This window comes from Vulpes vulpes, chromosome 2 (assembly GCF_048418805.1).
Source record: "Vulpes vulpes isolate BD-2025 chromosome 2, VulVul3, whole genome shotgun sequence".
Taxonomy (NCBI): Eukaryota; Metazoa; Chordata; class Mammalia; order Carnivora; family Canidae; genus Vulpes; species Vulpes vulpes.
In genome coordinates, this window is record NC_132781.1 from 118,348,908 (window position 1) to 118,363,232 (window position 14,325).

Genomic DNA, 14,325 nt, shown 5'->3' on the forward strand with positions numbered 1-14,325 from the left:
ACTGGCTGCTGTGCGCGGCCCCATCTGTGCCTTGGTGCGAATTGCGTCCAGATCGACTCGCTGTGGGACCTGAATCCCCCTCAGCTGGAGGGGAACCTTGTCCGGGCGATGCCGCCACGGTCGCCATCCTGGCCCATAATTCACTGCTCTCGCTGCCGAACAAATGTGTCTTCTCGCAGCCAAGGGCTTGGTCACACGGAGTCCCCATTGTGCGTCCTGGTGTTTCACTGGCTGGGCGGCTCCTCCCCCGTGTCCGTGCCGGCGCCCGGAGTGTGAGTGGAGGCGGGAGCACGATGTCGTGGGGGCCTGAGGCACGCAGAAGCCCTGCTCCTGACCGCGGGCGCCGGCTCCCGAGCTGCTCCCACCTGCTGAGCTAACACCGAGTGCTGGGTGCGGGAAGGCGCCCTGCTGGCAGGGTCGTCTACGCATGTCCACAGAGTGAGTCCCTAATCCACCTGGAATGCAGACACAGGACTGCGGTCGGCACATCCGTACTGGGTTCCAGCAAGGATTTCTGCCAGAGGCAGAGACAGAAGGCTCGGATGGCGGTCGGGCAGGTGACCTCACCCCACCCCACGGAGCCGATGCTGGGCCAGCGTGGAGAGTCCCTTACTGCACGCGCAGCGACGGTGCTGCGGATTCCTGGCTGAGGCTCGACTGCACTGCAGACGTAAGTGCTACCGTGAGGCTGTAATCGCCACAAAAGTGGCGGACGTTCCGGAAACGGCTCCAGGTCCTGGAGCAGGATCCGCGTGGGCAAGAGTGGCTGGCGCTGGAGTCCACTGGGGGCAGGACTGGAGAGGCGTGGGTTCCAGCCAGGCCCAGGGAGGTCACCCACTCCCAGTGGGAGCTGACGTCGCCGCTGAGGGATTTTTCCGGTCCACGCGGGCTCAGGGTAAGACTTGGATCCCATGTGCAGCTTTACTCAGGTCGTCTTCCACAAACCCTTCGTGGCTTCTTATGAAAGTTTGTCAAAAACCAAGACTTTTTCGTGTAGTTCCTTTGTCATCTGAGCGTTTCCTGGAACATTGGATGTCCTGAGTGACCAGGTGTCGTCTACACTGCAGGTGTCGTGGCCTGAAGCCTGTGGTGTGTCTGAGCTACAGGGCCTGTGTGGCCGCATCCCTCGGTTCCTGTGAGGACAGTTTGGGTTCCGGGATCTGGTCTGGAAGTGGTGGATCTTGGAGGTTACAGAACTGGGTCAGGGTTGTCCTTCCTGAACTGGGTGTGGGTGGCTGGTGGTGGCTGAGGGGGGCGCGGGGGGCAGGGGGACCGGGGGCAGGGGCAGGGAGGGGGCCATGGGGAGGGGCGCATGACCATCTGCCTGCCCGGCTGCCTTCCTCCCCAGTCCCTTCACGGTTCTTGAGTGGACAGTCCTGCTGGGCTGTGTGACCTGGCACGTTGGGGGCGTCACGGGGCCCTGCACCTGCTGCGAGTATACCCCGCCCCTGCCCGTGGGCAGGGCTCCCCCATGGACCCTATGAGCCGACCAGTGACAGGCAGCCCCAGGTTGGAATCCGAGGCACACATCGCTGTCAGACACCTGGCGGCTGGTCTGGTCCTGGCGGCGTGGCCTGGGCAGGTCACTGGTGGGCGCACGTCCAGCTCTGAGACCACGGACACTGGAGGGCTTGAAGGTGCCAGGTGGTGGCTATACCAGGATGTGGGGAGCTGCCCTCTGCCCCCAGCCTGTCCCTGAGCCCAGGGTGCCCGTCTCGGGGGGAGGGGCGGCTCCCGCGAATGTTCAGGGGCTCCTGGCGAGCGACCACCGTGTGGGCTGGGCACAGGCTTGCACGTGCCAGGTGTGGGTGCTCATCCCTCGGTGACCCACCGAGTTGGGGTCTGCGGTGTGTCCGGGGGTGACCCTGCCCCCCAAGACCCTCACTTCCCTGCGTGGTCTCTGGGGCCCACAGCTTTCCCCAGAGCAGGTTTTGCCTGGGGTGCGAGCGTGGCCGTCGGTGCGTTCCGGGGGTGAGTTGCATCCTTGTGCCACCTTGGGCGGCAGGAAGGCCCTCGGTCACTTCTGTGGATCTCCTGTGCTGACGAGGTGAAAACTAACCTGCAGTTGCTGCACGTTTGGTGGCTTTTTCTCATCAGAACGTTCTTTAGGCTCCTTCAGGTTCCGGTCATGGTGACAGGAGATGAACGGCGGAAACGTGCTCGCTGACGTGGTGGGTTCTCGAGACACCCCGTGGCTGGTGAGCTGTTGGAGCTGTTCTCTTGTTCCATCAGCTCGTTTCTCTGAAAGCTGCTGTCCGCTGTGTTCCCAGCCTCAGCAAGTGGGGTTCCGCGGGGGTTCCACGGACGGCCCAGGGACGGGCTGCGGGCCAGGTTGACGGAGCTCGGGCGCTTTGCGTGTGCAGTAGGCGGGTCTGACCTCGGCACGTGGGGGTGCACGCTTCGCTCTTCCCGGAACTGCGTGACGCGTCTGTGAGCAGATGAAGCGTAACCTGTGGGACCAGAGAGTGGCAGCCACGGGGACTCGTCCTGTGATCTGTGGGGTCAATGACGGGGGTGCCCAGTGTCGCAGGCGGCGCTGCTTTCACGGGCGTCATGGCGGGGGCCAGCAGGCTCGGCGTCTAGGAAGCAGGAGACCCCGTCTCCCTCACTCCTCGGAGATGTTTGTTCTCTGGAGCAGCAGGCCTGAGAGTTCCTGGATTTGGGGTTCTAGGCGGTCCTGCAGCCAGACCCTGGATCCCAGCGGATGCCCTGGACGGCGAGATGAGCGAGAAGAGCTCCAGCCCCGCGTGATGGACGCTTCTCGGGGTCACAGGACAGGTGGCCAGAGGTCTGTGCGGGAAAGACGGCTGCACTCGGGTACACCTGCAGGGGTGGGTCGGGCGAGGACCCCGCGAGGGAGGGAGACACCGGCTTGTAGCTCCTTTGGTGGAAGTAAGGAGGAAACTGCCAAAGTTCACAGACGAGAAAAGAAACAATTATGAACAGATTTTTCCTGAGTAATGTACCATCAGGATGATGTTTAACAAAATTAAAAAGGATGACGTTTAACTTCTCAGCAACGGACGTGAGGAGCAACGAACACACGTAACTTTCAAATACACGTATTCACACATTTTCAAGATTTCAAATTCACACGTGATTTTGCTTAGACGTGTAGGCAAAATCAAGTCCCGGGAGGAAGGGACCTCTGTGGAGGGTACGGGGCCGGTGTGGACCAGCCAGCCTGGATTAGGGCAGGGGCTACCCACCAGGAGTGTCTTGAGGGAAGAAGACACCGAGCTGAAAGGCTGTCCCCAGATCGTCGGGGATTGCTCACGGGGGAGGAAGTGTTGGACGGGGTGTTCCTTTCTGGTGGAATGTTCTGAAGGAAAGAGCAAGAGGTCCACTGAAAACCACATGATGGAATCGGAAGATACCGATCGATGTTAACTAGGGAATAATCAAGTGTAAGCAGAGGGAATTCACGACACACTAGCGACTCTGGATCCCAGTGGTCGTGTGTTGTCTGAAGACGGCAACTGGGGGATCGTCAGCTCATGTTTATAAACAGGAACATAAATGCCAAGTGGCCACCACTCTTCATCATAGCGCTCCTTGAGTTCATCAGTTCTGTGTGTCTGTTCAATGAAAAACAGAGGCATAGTGGGGTTTTGTTGTTGTTGTTGTTGTTAAGAGATCGTTTGCAGACTGTCACTGGACCGGGTTAGGCAGCTGAACGGCTGCATCATCAAGACGTCTGATGGCGTGTCAGTGGAGCGCGCACAGGAGCTCGCCAAGTGACTGCGGCCCGGTTATCTTCTGCACGATTCTAGTGCAGTTCGCCAAATGCGAACCTCACCCATCATGAACCACAAACAGGCCAGGGCGCCTGGCCGGCTCCATCGGTAGAGCCATGACTGTTGATCTTCAGGTCACGGGTTCGAGCCTCATGTTGGGCGTGCAGCCTACTTAAAAAAAAAAAAAATGAGGTGCAGAAATCACCAGCACGAGACAAGCACTGGGTCCCTGGTACAGTTAACCCTCAAGGAGCCATCACAGGAAACCAGGGACTGATGGGTTTGTTAAAACAGCGCCGGCCTGCTCTCTCCTCCATGTGTTGCTGGCCCTGTTCTGAGGGTGCAGCAGTCACTGCCTGATGCCCGGGGCTCGGAATCCCTCTCCTTCTGCGCGAGCTTAGTTTTAGCGACACTGTGCTCTTGCTGCTCCAGATCCGCGGTGCAATAGGTATCATGATCGCCAGATTTAGGTCAGTTTTTGACAACTACCCATCAAGTCATTTTTATCTGACCGTCTTATCCTGTCCGGTAATTCGTCAAAGCCTTTTTGAACTAAAAACTTTTTAGTTATTTCACATAAAAGGGAGTAAGATTTCACAATTAGAAATTTCGAGTGAACAAAGATGAACAATTTATGCTCAGTCCTGGTTCCCTGAATTGTATTGTTAAGATATCCAACGGGATTAAATGTCAAGGTTCCTTTAATGATCAACAGAATTTTAAATTCCCTCGAGAATTAATGTGACTCTTCCTCTAGTTTATCGTGTGAAAGACATTGTGACTTGGTTGTTTGCGCTTCATTTTTGTCATCCGTGTTCTCCCTGTTGGTGACGTAAGGCAGCCTGTGCTGGTGTCTCTAACGGTTGTAGTGTCGGGGCGTGAGTCTTCCCCTGCCCGGGTTGCTTCTCCCTTTGCCGTTGGTGTCCGTGATGTCCCCTGGCCCAGCCCGAGCCCTCATGTGCTCCAGCTCCTCGTGTGCTGCAGCAGGCGTGCAGGGGCTCAGGGCCCGGTCCCCCCAGATGCCTCAACCAAGTGTGTTAGCTCTGGTCGCCAAGTAAAGCCTTACCTTACTCTGCTGTTTCCCTCAACCCAGGGGTGGACCAAGCGTTGCCTCCCGAGCGCCGGGCTCCCGTCACTCCTGCTTCTTCCACTCGCTATCACCGCCGAAGGTCCTCAGGGTCACGAGATGAGCGCTATCGATCAGGTAAGGCCAAGTCCCCTAGTTGGTGACGGTGATACGGGTGGGCAGGTATATGTGTGCAGCAGCTGTGGGCAAGAGGCAGGATGGGGTGCATCTGAATGTCCTTTGGTTGGTTGTGGGATCACAGGTGATGACCTCCTGCCTCCTGAACAAATATACCCCCAGGGGACACATCCAAACTCAGGAAGCAGTAACTCTTTTCACGTTTTTAAAGATAATGTCCACTCTTTAAAATTTCATAACCGTGAACAGTGGTTACTCTCATGAGCCCAGTTTTGCTTTTTTTTTTTAGGTGTTACTATCTAGCAGTTTGGTTTTACTTTGCATCATCCTGGTTGCTGATATAATTTTCTTTCCTTCTCTTTTAACTCCAGGATTTCTGTTTCTCAAGTAGTTTTCAAAAAAAGAAAATCCTTAAACTTTCCTGTGTTCTCTTTTCCCTTTGTGTTTTATGGTGCTTTGTACGAGAATGCTGTCTTGGTGATTCTGTTGTGTTGCAGCCGTCTCCCGGGTTTGGCTGGCTTAAATTTCTTTCGTTAATTTTGTTCCAATAATTTCTTTCATCAGAAAATTTGTATGGTGATTAATATTTTAGTTATTCTGAGAGATTTTTTTCCCCCCAGCACCTGCATTAAAACTTTTTCCTGCTTCCCTAACTACAGTTGCTAAGGAAAATTCTCAGTAAGCGTTGTTGCTGGGACCTCAGTTCTGGGTGGACGTGGATTGCTGACAATGACAAGAGATAATCCTGGTATTTCACTTCAGGTTTTGCAGAGCGCTTTCACAGGTACTATCTCACTTGGTTTTTACAACAAACAGGTGAGGTACTTGCTGCTCCTTCACGTTGCAGAGGAGGAAGCCGGGGCTGTGTGATGAGGTGGCCCAGGCAGTTCACAGCAGGGCTGGGGGTCAACCAGGCCCTTGGTTCTCTTTCATGGCTCCTTCCACTAGTGGGGGTGACGAGCCCCATCCCCCACCCTTTCCTGCAAGGAGCCGTTTGCCTCATTACCTGGCTGGCCTCCGGCCGAGGAGGTGGGAAGAGGCAGGGCGGGCCCTATGGCATCAGGGTCATCATCCTGGAGTAAGAGTGGGCTCGAAAGGCAGTGAAGGCCCAGCGCTGCCGCTCTGCCCTCCACCCCCTCAGATGCTTCGATGTGGGGTCGGTGGGGATGCAGTGAGGCAGGAGCTTGTTCTCAGCTACACCTTCTGTTTCCAGAGGTGCTTGAACTCCCAGCACATGTCAGGAGCCCACCCCCGTTCGGGTGTCCGAGGTGCCTCTCAGATGGTTAGCTGGGTGGAGGCATGCGCACGTGTGCTGTCACCTTACCATGAAATGCTTCAGTTCCCTCACTTGTCTTGACACCACCATGTTAGTGTTTTATGTATGTACGCACCTAGTCACACATACAGTTGACACAAGCATAGACACGCATGTGAATGTATGTAGTCACACATACAGTAGACACATGTGGTTAGAGACAAGTAGTATAGACACATAGTAGACACACAGGTGCTGACAGATGGATACATACAAAGTCACATGTAGTAGACATACATGCACACACAGTCACAGTGTAGACAGGTACACAGACACACATGTATACACGTATCAATGTATACACAGCCCCCACACAGACACATATGTGGACACACAGACACACGTAAATACAAACAGGCAGACATGTTGGCCCAGAGACGTGTAAGTACACACATAGACACACCTGTGGACACATACAGTTACACATGGAGACCTAGATACGTAGACGTGTGTAGACATGCAGACACAGAACACAGACACACGTAGGTAGTCGTGCACGTGGAGATACACATGTGGATACCGACCCACACATGTAGATGTGCAAATACATGTGGACACACGTTTACTATCATCACTATCTTCAGTTCTCACGGAAAGTAGTCAGGTGTTCTTTTTTCCATTTTATAGATGAGGAGCTGCAAAGGCAGGGAGTGTGTGGTGGTTAATGGTGACATGGCGGGTACCAGCAGAATACGGTGCAGATCTAGCTCTGTCTGCCTCTATTGGCTGACTTCTTACCACACAGGAGATTGAAACGCATGCCTCATTCTAAGCTCAGACATTCTGTGTTAAATTTTTTTAAGATTTGGATGGGAATTAAGACCTGGCACAGTCTGTTTCCTGCATGACCACTCTTTCCTAATGACGAGGGATGGGGCTGATAAACCCGATGTTTCCTGGCCTTGGCTAAGGCTATTCTCCAAGTCCTCCCGGCTGTTTTAGGACACAGGCCAGGAGCTGGTTGCCTCACCGCTTTCTTTTCCAATAGAAGTCTGAGAAGTGACAAAGTAGGAAACGGTGGAGGCGTAGATGTGGGAGGGATGAGGGTGAAGGAGCACCGCCCTCTTTGAAGAGAACCGCACCTGTCTTGGTCCAGCGCACCTGGAGCCCTACTTCACGGTCTCTGTTCATGTCACGTAGCATCCTCATGAGGTGGCGGATGCGGGACGCCTGCTACACTTTGTGTCTGTCCTTTCCAGTTAGAATCCCAGACGTGGGGGTGAGTCCGGAGCTCTGCCTGCTTTGGGTGAAGGAGCTCATGGTCCACAGGAAGAGCCAGAGCAGCGACCCAGACATGGGCTTGCTGGTGACACTCCTCTTCTCCATGTTCCAGTAGTTTCTACTGCTCTCAGAGTACAGTTCGCATCTGCCACGTCCGTGATCTGGCTTCCCATCACGCCGTGGTCTTGTCTTTCATCTCCTTTCTGTAGCCATGCTGGCTTCCTGGATGTTTGTCAAGCACCTAATTGCTATAGGGCCTTTACGCTCTCTGCTCCTGCTGCCTAGAATGTTCTTCCCTTGGATACACACACTGCTTGTTACCTTTCCATCAGGTCTCTGCTCAAGAGTTATTGTTGTTGTGAGCCTTCTCTGACCACCCAGTTAAAGCGGTATGACACGGTGTCACCTCGCACAATCCCTGCCCTCCCCTCCTGATGTGCGTCTGTCCATCGCAGTCATCGCCTCTGACACTGTCAGTCATCTGTCCTCCTGCCTGCCTACCCGTCATTGTCTGTGCATCTGCCTATCAGTCTCTACCTCTCTGCCTGCCTGTCTACCATGGGAACATGAGGCTCACAAAGACGAGGATCGTTTTTTGTTCATTCATGGATGACAAGCACCTAAAATAGCGCCTAGTTAATATTTTGGACAAGCACCTAAAATAGCGCCTAGAAGGTGAAGAAGCCTAGCACAGTTGGGAAAAGGCAAGAAATTAGGATGGGCCAGATTTTAAGGTCTGTTGTGTGCTGTGCTTGGGAACTTAGGCTTTATCTTGAAGATGACAGGGTACCACTCGAAGATTTTAGGACGTTTAGGATTTAGGGGGGACTTGGGTAGGGTTATGGCATATGAATTACACACAGAGGAATTAGAAAGACCCTGAGATTGATGCACATTTAGAAGATGAGTGTGTCAGTGAGATGACATCTGTTGAGAAGGTAATAGCAACAGGACCTTGAGGGTGAGTCAGCGTGGGGGTGTATGAGTGCGGGGATGTGTGCTGACTCCTGCATGCAGAGGCCATGCGGCTGCACAGGTGATCGTCTCTGGTTCTGCACTAGAGGATTGAGGTTTCCATCATAGGGTAGCGCTGTTGGAAATGGCCCTGCACCTTCACTTACTGTGTAGAGAATACTGTGTAAATGTTACTGCATACAGACTGTTTCAATTTCTAAAAATTCATACTCCTCTCACCTTGAATAAATAATGACTGCTTGATTTACGGGGGGAAACCTATCCAGAGGACCTTTGCATGTGCTTTTGAAGCTCAGTGGGGCTCTCATTTTCTTGGACCAACATGGGTGCCTCTCCTGTGTCTTGTGGCAGCCACCCAGAAAGAGAGCTAGTGAGGACCTGGGGGTCATTGTTAGGCTCATCTGATGGTCTCACCGCCTTATTCTCTGCTATTTCCTCTTGTTAAAATAAGCTAATCCTGAGTTTTCATAATTTAGATATTTCAGTAATGTATTATGAGTTGCACTTTCACTGTATGTTCACAAATTCTTTTTAAAAATGTGGAATGAAGTCTGAAGAGCTTATTGTGGCTGATTGCTAGTGTCCAGGTGTCAGGATTTTCTGGTTTGTGTTTTCCTGAGCCAGCATGGAAGACTTAAGATACTCAAAAGAAAAAGTTTTGTGGCCCTCAGGAGATTTTGCTTTCTGGAATTCTTAGACCACTCAGCTTGTAGTAGAAGTACTTTGGATGCTTCACTGACCAAACTATATCAACCAAGAAGTAATTCTATTATCTCTTAGATAATTGCCCTAATTAACAATCAATCCAGTCAACCATATAGCCTCAAATTTAATCTCTCTTGGCTATACTTTTCCATTTCATTTTCAAACCCATGGCCTTACATTGTAATGAACTCCTACTAGAATTCTTTATAATAGTGTGTACCTCTCCTCTTTTTAAATAACTTTATTTGGAAACTAAAATTTGATTTGGAAAGTGAATTAAGGAAGAGGCATTTCCTAAGTACCTAGAAAATACCAAACTCTGTATTGGGCACTTTATTACTTTTACTCGATAAGTCTAAATTAGAAGTTAAAGGAATTCTAGCTGTTTTTTAATACCCCCTTCTCCCCAACCAGAAGCCCTAGGAAAGAACACTTTGGGATTTGTGTTGTTTCTATTCACACCAGGACCAACTATAAGGAAGAACGTTCAAATAAACATGCAGCATACAGTTTCCTGATAAGCTTAAAACTGCTGGTTTTTCTCTTTGTGAACTGACAAATAGCTTTAGAAAGCACCTCTCCGTTCTGTATGTGTCACGGGCCAGAGCGGCTGTCCTCCCCAGGGTCCGGCGCGCACTTCAGGCCGAATGGCATGGAGCCCAGGCTCCTTCCTGGACAGCAGACCAGACAGGCTCCAGGGACCCAGGGGGACCCCGAGACCCTCCAGGGATGTCTGTGAGGTCAAACTATTTCTGGAATGACACTGACACCTGATTTGTTGTGTCCACACTCACCTTCTCAGGAACGTACATGGATTTTTTCAGGGCTGCTGGATATGGTGATACTGCGTTCTGACTGTGCAGATGACGATTGAGAAGTCTTGCATCTCAAAGTTTTTCAGTTTCCTTCTCATACAGTAAATATCAAGGCATTAGTCCTATAAACAAAAGCTTTTTAATGTTTTCATGAATTTTTAACAGTTTAAAGTGTCCTTTTGGGTCATTCAAGAACCACTCCTTGTGACTTATAAAAATGAAGTTGTTCTTTAAAAGTGGAAAGGAGATCACTACAAACTTCTACATGCGAGCCCACCCCTCAGGGTGGCTTTGTGCTGATGACAGTTTAGAGTCCGATGTGTGGCAGTGCTCACTTGCTGGCCGTAGGGGCTGGTAGCCTGGTATCCATTCAACACACGTGCAGTTTTGTGAACCGAGCATTTGCTATTTACTGTAGGTGAGACACAAATACGGAAGATACTGTGTTCGCTTCCAACAAGTGTATTTACCCTGTAGTCAGTTTTTCCTTGACGTTAATTTAATTAATTAATTAAATTTAATTTAATTTCCTACATTGAGAAGGTTTATCTTTCTCCAGTCAATTTAAATTCACTGATTTTAATATGCTTCCTGACTCTGCAATCTGATTAACTCTGAACTAAATCTTTTTCATTGTTTAGTATAAATCAGAAATAACCTATTTTGTTACAGTAGAGTAAGAGAAGAATGCACTAAATCAGACTGCCTACTCAGCTGAATATTTCCAGTGAAGGACAGGCTTATCTGTAGCTGCAGTGTCCATTGTGGTAGCCCAGTACACACATAGGGCCTTTTAAATTTAAATTAAATTTAAAATTCTGGTTTTTTGCTTCTCTAGCCACATTTAAGACAAATGGTGGGCAGTGCAGGTGTGCAAAGTTGCTATGGCAGAAAGTTTTATCCCACTGAGCTCTCTAAAACCAAGGCTGTGGGAGACTTGGAAGGAAGATGGAAGATGCATTTGAAGATAGACTCTAAAGTCCTATTTGTTTAAAATTAACGAAAATGAACTAAATCTTGGTATCTGTGTTTAGTCATTTAAACAGAAAATGAGATCAGATTTGCATGTTGAAAATGTCTGTGTATAGCAGGTAGTATGGGATAGATTAGTTGGATTGGGGTGGGTTGCTGGCTGAAAGCAGCACATTAAGAGGCTTTTTCAGGTGAAAAAATAGACAAAATTTGTGATGTGCACAGAGGTGGTACTTAGAAATGGATGGCCTAGGGACGCCTGGGTGGCTCAGCAGTTGGATGTCTGCCTTTGGCTCGGGGCATGATCCCGGGGTCCCGAAACTTTAGTCCCACATCGGGCTTCCTGTGTGGAGCCTGCTTCTCCCTCTGCCTGTGTCTCTGCTTCTCTGTGTTTCTCATGAATAAATAAATAAAATAAAATAAATTGATAGCCTTAAATATTTACAGTAGATAGTAAGTGATTCTGCAAACTGAAGAAATAAAGATTAAATTTAGGAAGTTGGAAAAGGAAAATTGAGTTAAGTCTGCAGGAGGGAGAAATGAGAAAGAGTAAAACGGAGTAGAGGAGATCGTCTTGGCTTCATGCCAGCATGCAGTAGACGCATGGACTTTGTCACATGGATCCTTACAACAAGAAAGAAACTTAGAAATGGAAAACCAGCCACCCTTCTTTGATCCATCAGTGAACTGAAGTCATTGGGAAAAATCACTGTGCCTAAACGGGGGTGGGTGATCTCAGTGGGGGAGGTAGGTGTCCTAGAAAAAATGTAAAGGCAGTGCTGGAAACCGAGACACCATAATAAATAACAAATGGGTTCATTGGTGGACTGAAGGCGGTGGCGTCAGAAATTCAGATTTACATAAAGAAAGCTGGAATGTTAGAGAAGGATTACACAAAGACAAAAGAAAATCTGTTGTTTTTATCATTCTTAATTGCTCTTAGAAATTAAAGTTTGTTCAGAGTCATAATAGGAACAATATTTTGAGTGATTATAGCATATGCATTAGTGAAATGAATGGCAGGAGTGTAATTGAGGGCAGGAAATAGGAATTGCGTATGCTTTGTTATGAAGCATCTGTACCACCCTTGAAGTGCTGGAATGCTACTTGGATTATTTATAAATGTATACTGTGAACTTAAGGACAACCACTTGTAAAAGTGAAAAATGAAGTATAATTGATACGAGGAGTAAAGAGAGAGAAAAAGATACAATACTCAATATAAACTTAGAATATGCAGAAAAAAGTGGAAGACAACAAGTGCAATCAATAGATAACTAACATGTTAAATAGTAATCGAAACATACAAATCACTTTAACCCATTACTGATGTAAATGCACCGGTTACACTATCAGAGTGGACAAAAAACACAAGCCACTGTATGTGGTCTATTGTCTTGAGAGACACAGATTAAAGGTGAAGTGATGGAGAAAAATATACCATGCTAACACTCATTTTTTTAAAAAGCTAGAGTAGCTACATTAATTTTTTATGGAGCAGACTCAGGAGCAAGAAAAATTACCAGGGATTATATATGATAAAGGGGTTGATTGTTTTAGAAAGACATAATTCTTAATGTGCACTTGCCTAACAAAATATCACAATACCCGAGACAAGACAATAAATCTACAGACCTAAATAGACAAATCCACAGTTACAGTGGCACTTCAGCATCTGTCTATCAGTGATGGACAGATTCAGTAGGTAGCAAATCAGTTAAGGATATGGTTGAAATGAAGATTTAATTGATGGCATAAGGTATTTGATGCCATAACAGCAGAAAACACATCCCCAGGCTCACACAGTACAGTCTCCAAAATAGACTACGTTCTGGGCCATAAAACACTCTTAAACTGAAAGGAATAGGAATAAAAATATGCTCTCAGCCACAGTGGAATTAACGTAAAAATCCGTGACCAATGACTGGAGAAGTCACACACACTTGGAGAATAGACAGCATGCTTCTGAATAACACATGGATCAAAGAAGCCTGAGAAATTTATAAAATATTTTGAACTAAAAGGAGAAAATACCAGTGATCAATATTTGTGAAATGTGGCAAATTAATGCTTACAAGCAAATATGCAGAATCCAGTGTTAGAAGAAAAGATCTAAAATCTGTAAGCTTCAACCTTAGGAAAATAGAGTAAATACAAAGAAGAAAAATAATATAACTTAAGCAAAAAAAAAAAATGAAATTGAAAAGAAGAAATCAGAAAATCAAAGGTGCCAAAAACTGGCTCTTTGAAAAGATCAATAAAAGTGATAAATTTCTGACCAGGTTAATTAAAAAAGAGAAGGTAAAAATCCTAATACCAGAAATGAAAACCTGACCTTCACTACTTATCCTGTAGACCATAAAAGGGCAATAAAGGAATATTGCAAACAGCACTGTGTCCACAAATTTGATTATGTAGATGAAGTGGACCCAGGCCTTGAAACACACAACCTGTCAACAGTCACACCAGAAGAAGTAGACAATCTGAGTAAGGCTATGTCTTTTCAAAAAATGAATCAATAATAACTTTCCAAAACAAAGCACCAGGCCCAGATGGGCTACTAGTGAATTCTACCAAACATTTAAAGTGGACATTATGCTTCTCTCTATATTCTGTTCCTGGAGATAAAAGGAAGAGAGAGTGCATTGTTTGAGACCAGTGTTAACCTGATAGCAAAACTAGACAAAAGCATCACATTTGGGAAAAATATAGGCTACTATCTCTCATGAACATAGATTTTAAAAATTCCTCAACAATATAGTAAATCAAATGCAATATTGTATAAAAATTGTATACCATGACCAAGTGAAATTTATTCCAGGTATGCAAGGCCGGTTTAACATTCAAGAATCAGTTAACATAATTCATCACATCAGGAAACTAAAGATGACAACTCCTATGACCCTATCAATAGATAACAGAAAAAGCATTTGACAAAATCTAACACCCATTCATTATTAAAGTATCAGCAAATTGGGAATACAGGAGAACTTCCTCAATTTGATTAAGAACATCTAAAAAAAACTTACCATATTTAGTGATGAGAAACCAAATGATAAACCACCAAAATGAGGAGCAAGGCAACAAAGACCCCTCTTACCAGATCCTTTTTCACATTGCACTGGAAATCCTAGCTAATGCAATAGGACAATAAAAGGAAATCAGAAATATATATATTGATAAGGATGAATTAAAACTCTATTCACAGATGATGTGATTGTCTATGTAGAAAATCCCAATAATAAAAAAATCTGGAATGCATGATTATAACAAAGTTGCAGGATAGAAGGTTTAACATACAAAAACCATCACTTTATTATATTCCAGCAACAAACAATTGGAATTCGAAATTCAAAATGCAATGTCATTTACATCAGCACC

The 14,325-nt window shown here is 47.4% G+C and overlaps 1 protein-coding gene across 2 annotated transcripts in view; it reads left to right on the top strand.

Annotated features, from left to right (window-relative positions):
• DIP2C (disco interacting protein 2 homolog C) overlaps positions 1-14,325 on the top strand; it is a 252,180-nt gene that overhangs the window by 95,996 nt on the left and 141,859 nt on the right. For both annotated transcript variants that reach the window (XM_072749676.1, XM_072749677.1), the window contains one exon: positions 4,831-4,941. In XM_072749676.1, the coding sequence (XP_072605777.1) occupies positions 4,831-4,941 (111 nt within the window). The remainder of the gene's footprint in view (positions 1-4,830; positions 4,942-14,325) is intronic.